Genomic DNA, 19,303 nt, shown 5'->3' on the forward strand with positions numbered 1-19,303 from the left:
TGCCTCACTTCTTGCATGTGAGATGCTACAAGCATCGGTACCCTAATGGGTGGACAAGCTGGAGGTGGGTCTGACTGCACTGGTGTTCAGCCACTTCTAGGGTGAGAACCACAGTTTTACTGGTTAGATATTCATTGAGCTCTTGCTGTGGAGAAAAATTTAAGCATAGATACTATGGATAAGATACATGCATGCCCAGAGGCCAACATAACCAGCTCTCCTGCTGATAGTCCTGACTCAAGACTACAAGTGCCCACGGAAATCCAAACCTTCTATTCTCTGCAGAAAATAGAACAAAGCAGCAAATGAAATATCTCCTAAAGGAGTTTGATAAGTTATTCTGCATTGTGAAGTAACACCATTTACTGGGAAAATACTGTAAGGGAACAATTAGGCCACATAAGGATTATGATGCTTCTAGTTACTGCTTCCAGAAACAGTGTCATTTTGGGATGTGGCTAGACCACTGGTGTTTCTGAATAGCCAAAAAGCTAGCAGCTAACCACAAAATGTCCCCGCCCTTCAGATTTTTAGCCCTTCTGCTCTGGTAGGTCTAAATATTCAGGATTAATAACCAGGAGCTCCATCTATAAATTGTGGTAAATTGCTTGGTGCCGAGGGAGTGGTGATGACAGCAATATTTGAGATTGGTTTTGTGAGTAGCTGCTATAAGGAAAGCCTGTTGCCTAGCATCTAGGTGTTAAAGAAATGTGTGCCCAGCACTCTCAAATATCTGCTATGAAGCTAAAAGCAGGTGTGAGTAACAAGTAGTTTATAGTAAATAAACTATTCATCTTTACATAGTATAGCCAAATGTTCACCTACATATCAGATTCTTTGAGAGGAGCATAAAATAAATATACTCTGCACCCATGTGGGGACTTACTTTATTGTTGCTGTTGTGATTGCATAATTCTGTGCAAACAAAGTGTTAAAACAGTGAAAAAAATCACCTTACCTTGTGTATACCTCATCTACACTGCACTCATGCAGTCCAGATGAAGCAAACAAATAAAACTCTAGTAATCCCTTAAAGAATCTAATTGTTAGTCCTGAAAACAAACAAAAAAAAAAAAAAAAAAAAAAGGAGAAAAACATGCACTTTATTTTGAATGCAACTGGTTAAAACTGAAGTTAGTCATCAAACCAAAATATCAGTTATCAAAACAGATTATCTCACAAATGCTTTGCAGTGGGTGTTACAGATAATCTTAATGGACTGAGTATTATTAACATGGCGAAAGTGGGACTTCCCAAAGGCACTTCCCAAATGAGATGCCTTTTTATTATGGGATGTCAGTTGGCCAGGCAATTTGATTAAGGTCAGGACAACTCAAATTTTACTCCACTCGTCTTCTTATATGTAGAACATGCTAGTAGGAAAACTCTTCCTGACATAGTGCCTTAAGAGAACTAAGTATCCAACAACAGAAACACATGCAAAGATCTCTGATTGTATTATATACCCCTCCTTACCATAGTAAGGCATAGCTGGTGTTATATCAAAATCCATGTAAAGAAGTCTACACTACAGATTATACAGAAAAAAAAACAACAAAGATCTTAGGTAAGAAGTGTTCCAAAGATCTTGTTTCTTTATGTTGTGAACATCATGGCAGTATTCCTTACATTTACAGAAAAAGGTGCATCCCCCTGAAACTTCACTAGAATGATGCAACAAATTCAAGGGAGTAGAAGGGCAGAGTCAAGGATAGGAAAGAGCCATTGGACTGTGTCAGCACATTGAAAGAGGAAGGAAGGGAGGGAAAATCTAAGATTCATCTGGCAAAGAATATACAGTTCGATGCATCACTTCCTTGTAGCAGGAGTCAGAAGGTAAAAAGGGAAGACAGCATTGAAGACAAGAAACCAGGAGCTGGGTTAACTGCAGAGAGATGGAAATGAATTCCTCCCCAAATCTCTCCCCAGTGCCAAGAAAAAAGGCAGTTTATGAAGTGCTTATATGATTTGAATAGGCACTTCATGAGTGGATCAGAAGCCAGGAGTAGTAAATTGCAATAATAGCTAATGAGTGCAGAACAGCCCATTGTGACTATTCTGGCTTGTGGTCCTTCCCAACAGCCAGGTTCTTGCCTGCAAACGGGTCCTGCAGGTGGGTCTTGTGGGCTGCTCCTTCAGCTTGCCTGCATATTGGGTCCTGTAGACAGGTCCTTCTGCCTGCCTGCAGGCAGGCTCCTGAGGGCAGCTCCGGCTGTTTGCCTGTGGGAAATAGCCTTTTTTTTTTTTTTAATTAACCATGAAAGTCCCTTCTACTTCTACTCCTTTATCCTGACCTTGAAAGACTTGTTTAACGCCTGCCGAAAGATATCACAATCAAAATTAAGAAACCAAATCAAACTAAGGTGAGGCAGGTCTGACAACACTCGGTAGCTATATAATTTTCACTCTTGATAATTTTAACTGCTGATGCATGTATAATTTTCAGACCTTGAGCTATCTGGTCCTCTTTGTCTTGTAAATCATTAATCTAACCTTCCTTGCAAAATTCTTCTGAGCTACAGAAACTCTTACCAAGTGTTGAGCAGTCTAGCTACTTGTCAGTGTATTCAGTTGATTGAAAACTGCATGTCCTAGTGTGAGAGGCATTGACTACAAGTTCATGAAGAATTTTGAAAAATATCTTCAGACCTTTCTTTCCTCTTTGTACACTTGCTCTCTAATTTAGTTAACTAAAAAGAATAAACAAATCTCTAGTTTCCACACGATTCTGGGCATTTCCATCTGAAAAATAAATGGTGTGCACCATTAATACTAGAGAGGCCCATTCATTTATCATGGTTGAGTGCTGAAATCCCTTGAATTTATTTCAGACAGTGCAGCACCAAATCAAATTATGAAGATATTACATTACAAAGTGATGCTTCAACATCACTGTGTGCTGCAACATCAGGACACAACGATGTTTGATTTGCGCCACAGAGATGGGAGAGTTATGAGTGGCCACTTATCATTTGCCAAGCACATAAAATGACCTACAACATCCACAGAACAGCAAACTGAGAGCAGTAAGTCTGGAGATTTGTTGTCAGTTCTTACTGTGAGCTCCATGTCCTCTTCCTCTTTTTCTTTCACTGGTTTTTCTGGTTCCTCTGGCTCCTTCTCCTGAAGATGGATCTCGTTGGCCTGAGACATGTAAGGCATATCATCTTTGTTCTTGAACTCCAAGCTGAGGATTGAAGGAGGAAGTAGAATTCCTAGAATTACCTAAAGCGATAATAATAATGACAACAGTAATCATCACAGTAAACAGATTACAATCATGATGGTTACTTAGTGTCAAATGGAACAGCTCCCTCTGGACATCTGAGAAGAGGAATACACTAGCGAATGTGAGTTTCTATGGCAATAGAGTGTATGTCACTTGGGGTAATGTTTTCAGATCTCTGTAGTGAAACAAAGCGTGTAACTTCTATTAACACTGATAGGAGTGCTATGGCTAACTGCCTCTCCCGAATATCTGCTTTCTCATCAGATGCTTATTACATTTCAAATGCATCTGCAAAACACTTTGTAGGGTAAGTGACATATGGAACCATGGGTGTGTTCAGACCTCAGAATTGCAGATTTCTGCATTTTATGTAATGGGGAATGTCACTGTAAATGACATGCAAGAATTTTTCTTTTCTACAGAGAAAGATAACGCATACATGTTTAATGTATGCAGGTAGTGAAGGCATAAATGTGTGGATCTGAGGAGATGAGGCACAGCCAGTGATAGCAAATGCTGTTGTACTCAGCTATGCAGTCCCCTTAGATTTGGCTTCACTAGCCTGGCAGCCCACATTATGCTTACGCTAACGTCAGCTCCTTCTTTTCTGCCTTGTCTCTCTTATGCAGAGGGAATGCAGAAGACACTATATTTCCCTTGTATGGATATATGCAATGAACAACACTTGGCATTAACTCTGTAGAAAAAGTGAAGAGATATCATAACAAAAAGAAGTGGACAGTCTGTACACAAAGTACAACAACTTCTTTTGTTTATGCTGTTATATCAGGAAAAGCAATTTTATTATATATCTCTCCCTAATTGACAGTGAAACCAGACATCAGCTTGTCAGCAGGTCAAGGGTGGTGACTGCATGTGCTTCTCACCAGCAACACTCACTGACTGCAGTTAGAAGAATGCAGGCCATGCCCTGCTGTGGACAAGCTGAGTGCTGGGCTACCCATTCTGCTCCTGCACGCGGCTCCTTGATGAGGAGGCTTATGGCATAGCCAGCTCCTTGGGGGCTGCTTGCTCTGGAGACTGGGAAGGATTCAAAGAGCCTCTCCCCTTACTGATGGTGCTGCCCCTCTTGGTGGGACTCTCAGGAAACAGGGCTCTTGCCTTTTGCCAGTTTCAATATGAGAAAATTGTTTGTGGGAAATAGTCTGTGATTCATGCTTGCAAATTAATCTTTTGCTGTGCTGCTTTTTGTAGCTTGCTTTACCTTTAAACAGGCTCTGCTAATGAACTCTAGTAACATAAAACACAGACTGTGAACTGAGTAAAGGATCCTTTTGAGGCTCTCCTGTTATGAAAAGCCAAAAGGAAGCATCTGTTACCTTTGGTTATCCACTGTGAGAGGAAGGTCTGTTTTATAGCTGAGAGCAGTAAACATGAAAGCATGCTGTGGGAAATGAGGTGCTGCTGAGACTGTACCTGCCCAGGTGGACTATTTATGAATCTGAACATGGACCAGAGCAGCAGACCCCAATGAAGGCACAGGGCCTGTCAGGAAAATAGTAAGAATGTCTCCAAACATGAGAATGTTTTCTGTCTGTAAGCAGAATGACATCTAAACACTCCTCCAGCAGTAGGGCAGGGAGAATCCTACTAGTCACAGCCATTCATCACTGTTACTGGATTAGACCCGAATGATAATGATGCATGCACTTAACAGCACTCTCACCATTACCGAACAAACTGACTGAGCTATTACCACTTCTCACACACAAATCACATGGGAAAGAGAAGCCTTTCCCTGAAAGTTTTTCTCTATCAGAGGAAGGAGGAGGCAATTCCTGGCTTTGTGCTGACTGATGAGCACAGCACGTTGGTTAAGGTGAAAGAGGCCAGTTCAGGCTTCTTCTGGATGGAAATTCACTTCACGGAACCCACCTTGTTCTGTTAGCAGTTTTGCGGGTGGAAGTAAAGCTTAAGCAGCTTTAGAAATTGGATTATCCTCCAGATCCCCTCGGGTAGTCCCTCTGGGTCAGTCATCAGGCAGAGCAGCTGGGGACTGCAAGAACACATGCTGCTTGCTCTGGCCTCTTCTGGGGAGGGCTGCTGGATCAGCACCTTTCACTAGCAGTTAATTCACTTTCATATCTTTCTTTATTTATGTTTCAGAAGCTTGGCTAACTCCGCATACTAACCTGGCTCTGTTTTCTTTCTGGTAACTCTAACTTGGGAAGGGGTATTGAGAAAGGTAATAAAAACCTAAATGATAATGAACTTTGAGCTTGGTTTAGTGACAAGTTGTTTGCTGAAATGATGAACACAGGAAGAATATATTCTGGTTAATGTTGCTATGAATAAGCACCCCAAAATAATGTTCATTAAGACAGTTATTACTGATGTTCTGCAAGCCCCATCATCATCTATTAGAATTCCTCTGTTAATTCAATTTTAAAACAGTGCTGACCTTTAGGCCAGAATTTTTGCGCATCCGGAGACGACCCATCCACATGTCTGTGAGCAGCATTTGGCTACAAGTGTGAGCAATGAAGTCTCTGTGCTTAGCAGCCACTGCGAGCTGCAGGCATGTGGCATTGCTCCAGTTCTTCAGCTCGTAGGTCAGCAGTTTCATTGCCAGTTGCTCGTCCTGTTTGTATGACTGGTCCAACAGCTCCACTGCCAATTGGCCAAAGTCCCTGCAAAAGAGGGACATCCAATCATTCCTGTTAGCTCATGCAATCTGCTGCAGAAAACACCCCTGAATAAGTGGCAGCCTCTGCAAGGGGTGTATCACCATCATGCAAATCATGATGTTGACTGCTCATACATTAATAGTAGGGATATATATATAAGTTGCCCAGCTTAGCTGTGCTACTGTGCTGAGCACCCACACCTACCAGCTGTCTGCTCCCACCTGCCTGCCCACTTCCCTGACATTTTTTGGTTGAAATCCATTGGTTATCTGCAGCCTGGAGGACTGCTTCTCTGCTATTTGCTCATGATGTTATGAAAGAGCAGTGAACAACATCTTTTTCTGAATTCTCACCATTTTCAATGTCTCAGACTTTTAATATCAGAAAGAATTACTTTGAAATTTAGTATGTTGGCTTGATCAACTAAGTATGAGCTGTTGGTTAATCACCACCTCTCTCAGCATATGATGCTGAGAACAATTTCAACAGTTGTTCTGTTTGGGATGAACAGAACGCCTAGTGGGGACTCAGAGAGAAAACATGCAATATAATCACTTAAGAAGTTGTACTGCTAGCAACACTGCATCTTTTGCAGATAGGTTGCTTGAAAATCAATTAGACTTTCTCCGAAGAGACTGCACTTTCCCTACAATTTAAAAGTGAAAGGCAAGATCAGCACCCTCTCACTTTGTTTATTTTTTACTTCATGTAGGAAAGTGCCCATGGAAGAAAATCTACCTCGAATTATGGTTCAGCTCTTGGGATATGTCATCCACCATGTCATTTTCTGATGCTTCATGGGCCATGGCTTTGCAGAGTTTGCAGGCCACCAGTGCTTTAGCCATAGCCTCCTCTCCATGCTGCCAAAAGAAGAGAGCCATCTTCTGGCGCTTCATAAGCACTGCCCACACCATCAGCTCGTGGAACGGAAAGGGAAAATGATTTATCTCAGGGTCATCCAAATCAATATCAACTTCTTCTTCTCTTTTCTTAGTTGTTTTCCTCCCTCGTCGTAAAGGGACATCGTCCTGTGAGAATTGCAAAGAAATTTTTTTCCTCAGGGAAGGAATGCAATCTATGAACGCAATATTTTGGAGTCAGTACAAGAGATGTCAAATGCACTACCTGCAATGCAATCCCTTCAGCTTTTTTTTGGATAAAAAATTCAACAACATAAAACAAAGGCTATAAGTACAGTTTCATGTACAATAACTAAGAAGCCAATAATCCTATACCTAAACTCAGGGAAAAAGAACTTTGGACTCTGAACCGCCCTTACTTCCTGAGAACATCAAGCACCATTGAACAATGCCCAGAGACATTTTGAAACAGCCACAATTAAAATAAAGTTAAGCACTCACTTCAATTACAACATTATAATACATCCACCCTGTTCCTCCTCTGGACAATACACATCCAAGGGATGCTCTCATCTTCTTAGAACTTCCTACTTATTCCTAGTATTTTTTCACTTTATTTTCTCAGTAGAGTCAGAATCACCTTGCAACACTCCCATTTTATATTTCTACTACATGTTTGCCCCTTCTTTCTCCAGTTCTATTTTGTTTTCACAACTAGACTTTATGCTTTTGTTTCTATCACATTTTAGCCAAATTGGACCATTCAGTGGATAAAGAATTTGTTAGATGGTTATAGGCAGAGGGTTGTGGCTCTGTGCCTAGATGGAGGCTGGTCACAAGTGGGACTGAAGTCTTCAACATCTTTACCAGTGCCTTAGACAGTTGGATTGAGTGTAGCCTCAGCAAATTTGATGACACCAAGCAGAGCGGTGCAGTTGATATAGCAGAAGGAAGGGATGCAATTCAGAGGAACCTTGACAAGCTTGAGAAGTGCTCTCATATGAACCTAATAAGGTTTTAAAAGGTTCAAAAGCCTAGGGTGTTGCACTTGGGTAGGGGCAATCCCGGATATGTCTGCCTACAGGATGGCAGAAGAATTCCTTGAGAGCATCTGTATGAAGGACTCAGGGGTTCTGGTAGATGAAAAGCTTGACGTGAGCCAGCAGTGTGCACTTGCACCCTGACAGGCCCACTGCATCCTGGGCTGCATCAAAAAAGAAGTGGCCAGCAGGGTGAAGGGAGTCATTTTCCCCTTCTGTTCTGCCCTTGTGAGGCCCCACCTGGAGCACTGTGTCCAGGCCTGGAGTTGCCAGCACTGGAAGAATGTAGAGCTGTTTGAAGGGTCCAGAGGAGGGCCACTAAGATGATCAGAGGGCTGCAGTACCCGTCTTAAGAAAAAAAATTGAGGGACTTGTGCTTGTTTAGCTTGGAGAAGAGAAGGCTCGGTGAGCCCTCGCTGTGGCCTTTCAGTACTCGAAGGGAGGTTTTAAATAGGAGAGATTTTTTACAGTGTCCAAAAGCAATAGCACAAGGGGGAATGATTTTAAACTAAAAGAGGGTAAGATTAGGTTAGCAGGAGAAAATTATTTACTCAGAGGTGTGAGGCCCTGGCACAGCTGCTCAGAGAAGCCGTGGTGCCCCATCCCTGGATCTGCTCAAGGACAGGTTGAATGGGCCCCTGGGCAGCTGGGCTGTGGGGCCATGGAAGGGAGTTGGAACTGGGTGATCTTTAAGATCCCTTCCAACCTAAGCCATTCTATGACTATGATTTTAGGCAGTTTTTATTAAACAAGCTGACCTGTTCTGTGCCACACCTGCAGACAGCAAAATGAGTAATAGTACGAAATAAACAAATGAGAAAATACTGCAATCTCTGAACCATCAGATACTTAGAACTGCCAATAAAACTGATGAAAATTTGGCCCATGTAAAGATTTCCGTCTCATTCAACAGCTCTGAAATCCTTTTTAAGCTACCTAGTGATCTGAAATGTGGCACAGGCTAACAGACTGTAACAATTTGTTTAATCTTCACAAGAAAGAAAGCTGATCCACAGAGGGGGCAGAGCCTTCTTTTCTTTTGTCTACCAGCTAGAGTTCTTTTAAGAAATATTTCTAAATCCAAGCCTTGCATAATCAAGTTATCTGGATGAAAAACACAACCAGTGTGGCACAAATCTCCTTCACCATTTGAAAGCAGCTATGGGTGCTTTCATTACAGCATACCTAAAAATTATCTTTATTTAACTCGGGTATGTCAAAGAAAGAAAATACATTAAGATTTATCACAGGTTCACCTACCTCCATTCCCAGCAGTTTCAGGGCTTTTGGCTGTATGAAAAAGTTAAAAAAATGTTATTTCTCCCAGAAATGTGAAGAAAAATTACAACTGTGTGTGTATACATATATTATGTGCATATAATATACATTACACATGTAACACGTAATTATAAGATATAGGGTATATAATACACAATATATAATATATAATGAAATACTCTCAATATAATGAAATATTATTTAATATACTCCACGTATATAAATAAATTAATTACATGCATGTGTTTAACTCTAACTTGAATTTGACTCTATTTCACCAAAATGAACAACAGAAAACATACATTTGGAATCTAATGTAAATTCAATCTGCCTAGGGGGCTGTTCTCATAGAAAGGAAGCAGGAATTACTTCTAAGAGTCACTGTCACGAGTGAATTTCTCTGGAGTACTTTAGTATCTTGGCCATTTCCCTTGCACGCCTTTACTGACTGTTATGAAGCTGCTCTGCGTGTTGTGCCAGTATCTGTGAAATCTCTACTGAAATGATTATCCTGATGGAACATGGAAGTCTCTCCCAATAGCTACAATTACTATCCTTACTCTCAATAGTGAAGTATGAATATGTGAGACAAAAACAAACAACTCTCTTCTCCTGTGTTTGGCTGCAAGCATTTCACAGAGCTGTTGCCCTTTATAGTGTCTTAGGATGATACTTAGTGGTATGTGTTGCTAAAATCTGAACTGAAGCATGAAATGAAAATGTGAAGCAAAAATAAGCTAAGAACTGCAAATCTTACTGGCAACAGTTATTCACACTTTGCTTCAAGCTGAATTGGATCAGTGGCATTACAGATGACAACAAATACCTTTGATGTTTTTGAAAGATAATAAATTTACTTTGGTTTCGAAGTATTGAAATCTATCAAACAATAAAACTCCAAAAATGCGAAATGGTATTTTTGCCATGAACCCACTGTCTTGCCTGATGTCACATGCAGCCAGTAAAGCCTGTTTTGAGTTATGTGTTTCTTTGTCCTCATAGCTTCAGGCCACAGTCTAGAGGATGAGTCCTAAGATAATACATGCATCTCACAGAACACAAGTTTTCTCAAGTCTAACTCTGTTAGTATCCTGTGGCATTGAACCAAAAGACTCTGAGTCTTTCAAATGCAATATTTGGACAAAGCCAGAGGAATGTGCCTTATGCCCTGGTCTCATCAAGGCAGCAGAACACGTGAACCCAATATTTTTTTTTGTTAGATTTGCTAAAAAAGTTGATTGACTACAGTGCACTGCAGTGAAATAAGTAAGTAGTGGAAATCGACCTGTAGTGCACACATGTGGATTTCCTCTGAAGCCTAGAACCATCCAAGAAACTACTGCAACTGCTGCAAATAGGTGCAGTCATACAAATGACAAACAATTGCTCCTTACCCTCTTAGGCCCAAATAAATTGTGGTACAGTGTTCTGAATCGCTTTCGGGTATAATTGCAGCGATATGCTCCTCCCATCAGGTACTCTATCACCAAACCAATATCAATCAGGCTTATTCGATAATCAGGAGGTAAATTTCCCTGTAACAAAAATAAGGATGGTGGGGGAGAAAGAGATTATTATTGTTGGCATTGTTAAATGCATTTTATAATGATGTTAGAATAAGATAAATTAAAATAGTTAAAAACAGGAATGTATTATTATGCTGGTTAATTAATTCACCTTAAAATAGATCCAACCGAAACCTGGATATTCTCGCTTGGAAAGAAGACATAAGTTAAATAAGAAGGTGAAGAACTTGTAGAAACAGAAGATAACGTCAGTACACAGTACTCATATTCTTCAGCTGGGGAAACAAGGAACATGACTGCAGAACAAAAAGCACGAGGATCAGCGCACTGGAAAGGTCAGGCACAGTTGCTGAGCTCTAGTCTTGTCACAAAGCACCTCTGCTGCACCATCTGTGCTCCACACCTCTTGTCCTGGCATTTCTCGTCTCTGCTGGCTTTGCCTCCTCTGCACTGCTGAGCCACTGTGAAGTGACATCATGTGATATTGATTGTTCACAAGAAAGCAGCTCTTGCAAGTGACCTTCCCATCCTCCACATTCCAGGAAAAAAAAGATGGAGGAGAAGAGACTTGTTAACTACTCTAGAGGAATTACACATTTTTTCTGGGAATTATGTACAAATAGACTAATATCACTGCTTAAATTTCACAGTTTCACACAAGGAAAGCACCTGTATATACGAAGGTAAGTATGAAAATTGGAAACAGTAAAACATCTCTAGTTAATTCCTTGGGGTTTTGGTTGAGAAGAAAAGTATATGCCTAGCAGGTTTCCTAGATGAGCCCTCCTTGAAATCCCAGGGTATTTTACTGAAAACTCTTCCATGTACAGTAACTCTGCTACCTAATTTTCAGCATTGCCAGAGTTGCGTCCTGTAAAGGAGAATTGTGATTGTGGCAAGAGTCATTAGGAGGATTTTGCAAAATATGTCCATCTGCTCACTCTCCAGTTTCTGTTCCTTTCTATCAAGTAGAATATGAATATCCAGTGACTTTGGCATGCACCTTTATTTTTGAAGGGGAAAAAAAACTGTAAATATATCTATGCCCTATTGCCCTCACTCTGTGAATTGCCTTGCACATAACCATCCCTTTTTTTACTGTCAAGCCTAGAAACAGCAACACTAAAGTTATAAGTTGTCATATATACATGGCTTGCTAAGCTCTGAAAAATACCTCAATAACAGATTGCCTCTTCCTGCATCTTGGCCCAAATCTGCTTCTGAATCAACTGGACATTTATGTTCTCCAGTAACAGTAGGTTTGACAAGATACCTGGCAGGGGAAGTGCTCCTGAGCTCTCTGGTGGCAGAATAAAACCCTGCCTGTTCTTCTGTTTCCCTGTGGAAACTCTTCAAGGAAAACTCTGATCCAGTTTCAGGAGAGAGCTAATGGGAAGGGACTGCCTTCAGGTAAAATTTCCCTTCTTCTCTAAGTCAGCGCTGAATTATTTGGACAACAGTTCGTAGTTCAGCAAGCAGTCCACCATCAGCAAAGAAGCCACAACTTAGAAAAGTGTGAATGGGTCACCAAGATCTGCAGATCTCATTAAGGACTCTGCAGATTTACAGCTCTGTCCTATTTGTCATTGTGCAAGAAAAGTGGCTACAAATTAAAGGTGGAAAGAGAAGTAAGTTATGCCTCTGTGAATCACGAGTGACAGCTTTGGAAAGATGAGAAAATAACTCTAGGAAGAAATTAACTAAGTTGTACAGTCAACATTGCAGAAGGACTACAAAATTGTAATTTTTGGCTAAAGAAATTCAGCCCATTTTAACAAAATAATCACATTTTCTGTAATGATATACAGCACAGATCACAGTAAGCCTGTAGCTGTTTTTATGTGATCATCAGAAGAAAGTTAATAATTCACATGGAACAATTTTATGACAGCCTTGTCTTGTTGGAAATATCTGCGTGCCTGCCTGGCTTCTCTGCAAATTTGCTTATTAGATTGGGAGCAGAGAGGCACTAATGGAAAGCAGATGGCACCTGGCTCTGCAGAAGAGATGGAATGGATGCAAAGATTCTCCTTCCTCATCTACTTCAGCCAGGAAGAGAAAAGCTTATTTCAGTCCCTGCAAGGCTCTGGCAGCATACTGAAAGGCTGAGGATGCAAAGGGGAAGCAATGCTGTGTTGCACTGGCACTGGTAGTGGGCTAGAATTCAAAGGGATGGAAGATCAAGCAAATCTAGTGGCAAAAGGTGAGCTGCCAACTCCATTTCAGTGCTGTCCCTTGGCAGCACTTCCCCTTCCTAAACTTGGCCAGTGTGATGGGGCAAAGAGGACTATGGTTAGCATCTGAGGTTAGCTTGTTTGAACACAGTCATTGCATTCTAACCAGTTCTATGAAAATTCAAGATAAATCTAAAAATTAAACCCTGTTTTTTTTTTTTCTTTTTTTTTTTTTTCTAAAATATTCTCCAGTTTCCAGAATGTTTAAGGCATTTCATCAGAACAAGGCACTGGCAGAAGTGGAAGTAATCAGGAGAGAGCTGTAATTGTTCAGCTGTAATGTGTGACTTCCTTAATACAGTTGTTATGACTTCTAAGATTTCATAAGGGCATGAAAACACAGTTTTTTCAAATAACTTTAAAGGAATATGTGCCTAAACCTACTTACTATAAACACATGAAACACCTTACCATAAAAATCTCCTAAAATCACAGCAAAAATACATGGAAGGGGTTATGCATGTACCAAAATGTTTGATACACTAGCAAACTCTATGAGTGACCCCAATAGTGTTGGGCTGCCTGAACACAAAACTCAGTGGTGCAAGTGGGTCAGAACACTTCCAAGAACAGCAAAGATTTGGATAGGCTAATTCTAGAACAGCCAGAGTGGTCAGGAAGTACAGAGGAGAAGGTTGGTTTAGGGGTGTGATTGGTGTCACAGTTAATAATAAATTAACCTTTTAATGCTGAGACAAGCTTTTTAGTGATTATACATTATTATTTCCCTGGTAAAACTTCAAATTTAAGATATAATAGATCAATTATAATCTTAATTCAGTTCACATGCATTTTCAGTTTGGGTGGATAAAATCTCCAATTTTGCATTCTGAGGAACTTTCAAAATTCTGTGTGACACCTGCCAGCTCTCTGAAACTGCACACATTCTGAGGCAGTTCAAAAGAAAGAACTTAGAAAAAAATGTGTCAACCCACAGTGAGAACAAGATATGTTTATTATGTGCCATTTTTGTATTACAAAAGGGAATCCATCTGTTAATTTCTGCTATTCTTTACCTAATTCAGTCAAGAAAGGTTTTTTTTTTTTTTTTTTTTTTTTTAAGCAACCTGTAGAGGGCAACCTCCACTTACAAAACGGATTTCAGGCACTGCCACTACTTTCTCCTTTCTCTTGGTATATCGGTTTGCACAGTGGAAGAACAAAGCCAATCCGTATGCTAAATTCTGTGCCCCTCGCAGATGATGTCACAAAAGTCAGGATACAAATGATGCGGGCAGATTTGCAGCCATGGAACTGAGAGGATCAAAAAGTGAGATGTACTCAGTCCTCTCCAAAGCAGAGACATAAAAAAGTGATTTGCTTTATCGACACATTCAAAATTTACTCCCTCTGATTACAGTAAATTCTTTAAAAGTCTTTCTCCAGGCCTCTGCAATTTAATTCCAAGGCTAGCAGTCTTCACAGCAATTTGGATGTAGAAATCCAAAGAAAATGAAGTGTGCGTGTGTGTGTATGTACGTGGTCACAAACAGGGCGTGGGAATTACTTCTGTTGTGCCACTTGGTGCAACTTCATTGCAGTACTCAGCAGACGGGGATGTCATTCAAAGCAAAAATCCTTCCATTAATTTTTATAACCATGTAATACAAAGGTAGTACTTTGAATATTACTTCCATTTTCTATTTGAAAATGTGCAATGACTTAGAGGCAAATAACTTCTCTAGCATACATTTCTGTGCATACTGTATATTTTAAAATTGGGATGCAAGAATAATGGGCATTTGGTATGCATGACCTCTAAGTGTTGTCTCAAGGTGGCACACTACATGTCTTGTATTTCCATTCTGTGATACTGTAATTAAACCTGACAGATTAGTTATTTGGCTTCAGTATTTACATGTAATAGGAAAAAATCAGCATCAGAGGCATGGTGTGGTTTTCATGCACAGTGGGTGACTTAACTGTCAAATAGCAATGCTTATTAAGAAGTTATTTGCAAGAAGGTGTTTTTATTTAACCTGGTGTCATATCTGTTGACAGATTTACATCTTGGTTGCCTGGTGAGGGATCTGACTGCTCAGGTGTAAGGCTCTGGTGAGCTGACACACTTCTCCTAGTGAATTGCGTTTCTTCTTCACAGAACAAATGAGAAATGCGGCCACAGAGGTGCAGTTCTCTAATCAAGGTGCTGGAGGGCTGCCTCAGCATGACTGTTTTCAAAGCCCCTAACTATATTCTAATATGAGTGCTTGTTGTCTTCATACAGTGGGAGTTACTGAAGGCTTTGAGTGTGGATAGAGTTGAAAAAAAAAAGGTGCATTTAAAGAGATATCACAATCATCTAATATTTAGCAATTACTGTGGACAAATACTGTCATTAATGTACAATGTAAGTACATTTACTGCCAGTGTCTATCATTGCACACCCAAAAGTAATGATCTTGGACTATTTTCAGGCCTCTTTTTTTCCCCAAGAACTCCTTAAAAATTGTTTCTTTCATTATGGACTTGAATAAAGATTAATATTATTAAGTTACTCAATATAGAAATTGCTACATCTTTGAGAAGATACTTGGAAAGGTGATGCTGGAGATGGAAAGGATTTCTAAAAGTCTCTTTTAAAGGAAAGAGGCATTTGTTTTAAACTCATCAGGGCACATAAAGAACGGTATGCTTAATAACAAAAAAAGTCTGTTAACTTGGCTTTAAAAGAAGCAGTCAGTTTAAATGCACTCTAGCTTTTCTCTGCTCCCACTAAGGGAATGTGCAGTTCTGATTTCCTCTGTAGACATTTCATATCTTCTGATGCCACTGAAAATACTACATGTAAGTGAACAGCAGCACTGCCATGTAACACACCAAACAAAGAAAAACATCAGAACTTCCTTGAATGTCCCTACTAATTATTCTGTAGCATTATTTAATAGAAATACTATTTTGTAAGCATTGCCATTCCCCTACCCTATTTTCTTTCAATTCTGGTCAGCTGTAAGTGATAGAAGAAATCACCAAAGTCTGTACTCTTGCAAAAATTCTCCATTCCCTTTTCTGTCTTCTCTTGAACTATTCTCACATGCAGAAATCTGCCTTTTCAAGCATGCCAGGCTTGAGGTCCAAGTTATGCAATGAGTAAGACTGCAATCTGCACGTGCTAAGGGAGAATATTCAGGCTGATGAGGTCAGTTGCAGGGTCAATCTCCTTACTTGATCCATATATTGAAAGGATGAAGATTTTAATTTGTTGCTGCTGCTGTAACGCATTTAATCCCATGGAACAAATATCTAGAGGTATTTGGAGTCTCCCTGTCACTCTACCTTCCTAAGTTTCTGTCCTACAGTTCTAATGGCTCTTCATATTATTAAGATGTTCAAAATTAACTTGATAAGGGGGCAGAGGAGACTTGTGCTATCTCTTTCACTATGTTTCTTCTCAGGAAGATGGCTACATCATAGCACACAACACAGAACAAAGAACCATTTCAACAAACTAGGATCCAACACAGGGGTAATAGCTATTTCACAGACTCAGAAGTTAATTAACAGCATGGAAATTAGCACTGATGATAGTTGCAGGTATGGAAGAATACAGATAACAGCATAAATCCACAGGAAATATAAGAGCTTACTACTCTGCTAGCAGAAGCACTATAATCCAAGCATCTAAAATCACAGCAAAAGCAAGCCCAATAACTTGCTAATTGTGCATTGTATGCAAAAAGTTAATATTCAGTACATACAAACGACATTCTGTAATGGCAGGGGAAGGAGAAGGTTCTGACTGAAAGCTCATGCAATACAGAGACTGTATCTAGCTACAAAAAGCGATCACGACATTCTCTCCAACCTACCGTCTACTGGACTCTTACCTTTTTGACATCCCTGACTAGATGATATAAAGTGTTGGATGGTCCATGTCTCTGCAAAACACAAACACACAGAAGAATACAATAGTTTTGCACTGTCCAAAGACCATGTAAAACCAAATACTGAAAAGGCTGCCTCGGTTCAGTAGTTTAAAAATCAGACAACTGAGAACACTTTAAATATGCTGCCATCAATTTTTAATTGAATTTGAAAAATTAGTCACAAGAGCAGTATTTCACTTGACTTCTTTGTGAGAAAACCACAAGAACTGTCATATTGCCTCAGAACTACAGTCCTGTATAGAAGACTTAGGCACTAGCACGATGTGTAGAACTTCTATGAAGGACTGGAAGGAAGAACAGCAGGTCATGATTCAGGCTTCCTCTGCTCAGCATCTCCACTTCCAGTTAGCTCTTGGCCTTGAGTAAGAATTACTCCCACAATTTTAATTGTATGTTGTATGGAGAAAAAAACTCATTTCAGTTGTGTTTTTGAGTATTCCTGATATTTTCAGGGACTCTAATTGGAGGCATTCTTGGCTTTGACACATCATCTATGAGTCACCATATAAATTTATTCTAAAAGATCTTATTTAAGATGTTGAACTTCAAGCTTTCTTCAGATTTATTCCGTGTAGAAACTCATTTTGTTGCAAGCACTACAGGGGTCATCTCTAACAAGAATGCTCAAAGGCTTTCTATTCTTAATACATAGATGTTATCTGACAAATTTTAAGATAATCAAAGATTGGATGGGACGATCTCGCTGTAGGTTGACACAGTTATTTATTCCTCCATATTTTGCACAGATTTAATGAATTCTTCTCATATTTGATATTTTTGAAAGACTGATTTCTGGTCACCATCAATATAAAACATTTCTGGGTAAAACCCATTGTGGCAGCTTACAGTGACAGGGCTTCGAAAAGTACTGGCAAAACAAAATGTTTTGTAAAGGCCTATGCACTGTACCACAACCTCCTTCTCACAGGCAGAACTCAGAATCCCAAAAATTAGGCAACACCTGAAGAATTTTTTTCATACCACTGTGCCAATTCAAACTCTGGTTTCTTTCAGAAGGCAATTAAGATCTGAATGTCAGAATTTGCTCTGGAGTTGAAATATCAGAAGTTCTAATACTTATAAATATATACTTCTGTATTTATCTTAAAGGCAGAGATAAAACTTGGAAACAAATTTTTAGAAGTCAAAACTATATTTTTTGGAATATTCTACAAAAACACATGGAAATCCTGTACTGTAAAGGCACTTGGCCCTCCTGAAATTATCATGTTTCACCTATAAATTCAGAATGTTATCACAGGAAGTTTACTTCTAATTGTTTTCTAGTGTCTGAATTTGATAAATGTTTGCAAGATTTCTGAAACCAAAGGGGCTTATATCTTCAGGAGTCATGTCCATCATACAGGTCCCAGCTTACTAGTTACTGTCTTCCAGACAATGCAACCTGCCTAAACCTGAGGTTCACTCTATTGGAATTACAATGACCAGAAATCAGTCAATACTGTGTGAAGCTTAATTCAAGTTAATGAAGTACATACAACAGATTATGTGGGCAAGTGACACTGCGTTTCATTATGTGAGAGACAAAGCTAAGAGGCAATGTGAACTTCTCACACGAAAAAAAGTATTCTGCATCAGATGCTGGATGCCTTGTTATACGAGTGGGAAGTAGAAAAATGAATATATATAGAGAAAATTGCCTTATGTTGGCCCTACCGTATTGTACAATTCCTCTAGCCGGGAGATGGTGAGAAAACGATGCATGCTTACTCCATTTTCTATGAGTAATTTCACAAAATCCACTCTGTCCAACACCAGTGCATCCAGCATTGCTTGCTCAAGGGAGCCCACCTGCAAAGCAAGTGATTAATTCAGGGTGTTCCTGGGCACCACACACCATACCCTGCTTTCCTGACACCCTGGCACAAGCAGGCAAACCTTACAGAATTCTGAGGATTTATTTACTGTGCTGAGAATAAGATAATCACAATTTTAGCCTATATTGGTTTCTCAGATTCAGGGCAGCATTTTGGAAATGAGTGTCAGAGCATTAAGATGAACGTGCTTCAGGAAATACGTTTGGACAAAGGAACTGAAACATATGAGACTAATGATGACACTTCCACGCTACTCACTATCTTATTATCATCCTAATATTTTGCTTTCCTGAAAAAAATTATTTTTACATTGACTGTATCTGTCATGTACAAAAATACTCACTGTAATTCTGTTTTTACTAGCTTTTTCCTCAGCTTGTGATGTTGAAACTCAGGTAAACTTTGACATCCAGGAAATTGAAATAATTTCACAAATAACATTTCATTTGAAGGTCTAAATGCAAGAGGTCTTGTTATGCATAACCTCTCCTTTTACATCTCTTTCAGTTTAGGGAGAGATGGAGGGATGAGAGCATACTTTATGCTTCCAACTTCTGGCTTGCAAAATGACTGCAACTTGCAGTATTTATACAATTTTTTGCTATGATGTAGCAATAAGGATAAGGAACAGCTTAATACCATTTAAATCTCTGCTATGTTGTGTTGCATGCTTATGCTGAGTATCGAAAGTAAGGGAAAAAGTCTTATTTACTCCATAACTGAAAAGGTAAATGTCTTTAAAACTAGACTTCAGGGGCAGCAA

General features: G+C 39.7%; 1 protein-coding gene across 5 annotated transcripts in view; it reads right to left on the bottom strand.

Moving 5' to 3' along the window:
* The window catches only part of TRPM3 (transient receptor potential cation channel subfamily M member 3), a 403,209-nt gene that overhangs the window by 41,360 nt on the left and 342,546 nt on the right, over positions 1 to 19,303 (bottom strand). For 2 of the 5 annotated variants that reach the window (XM_048931275.1, XM_048931273.1), the window contains exons 11-19: positions 18,380 to 18,514; positions 16,643 to 16,693; positions 10,733 to 10,768; positions 10,450 to 10,590; positions 9,038 to 9,067; positions 6,616 to 6,905; positions 5,652 to 5,880; positions 3,058 to 3,225; positions 2,095 to 2,220 (exon numbers count right to left, since the gene is read on the bottom strand). In XM_048931275.1, the coding sequence (XP_048787232.1) occupies positions 2,095 to 2,220; positions 3,058 to 3,225; positions 5,652 to 5,880; positions 6,616 to 6,905; positions 9,038 to 9,067; positions 10,450 to 10,590; positions 10,733 to 10,768; positions 16,643 to 16,693; positions 18,380 to 18,514 (1,206 nt within the window). The remainder of the gene's footprint in view (positions 1 to 2,094; positions 2,221 to 3,057; positions 3,226 to 5,651; positions 5,881 to 6,615; positions 6,906 to 9,037; positions 9,068 to 10,449; positions 10,591 to 10,732; positions 10,769 to 16,642; positions 16,694 to 18,379; positions 18,515 to 19,303) is intronic. The other 3 variants (XM_048931274.1, XM_048931277.1, XM_048931276.1) reach the window with 3 other exon arrangements.

This window comes from Lagopus muta, chromosome Z, assembly GCF_023343835.1.
Source record: "Lagopus muta isolate bLagMut1 chromosome Z, bLagMut1 primary, whole genome shotgun sequence".
NCBI classification, from domain to species: Eukaryota; Metazoa; Chordata; class Aves; order Galliformes; family Phasianidae; genus Lagopus; species Lagopus muta.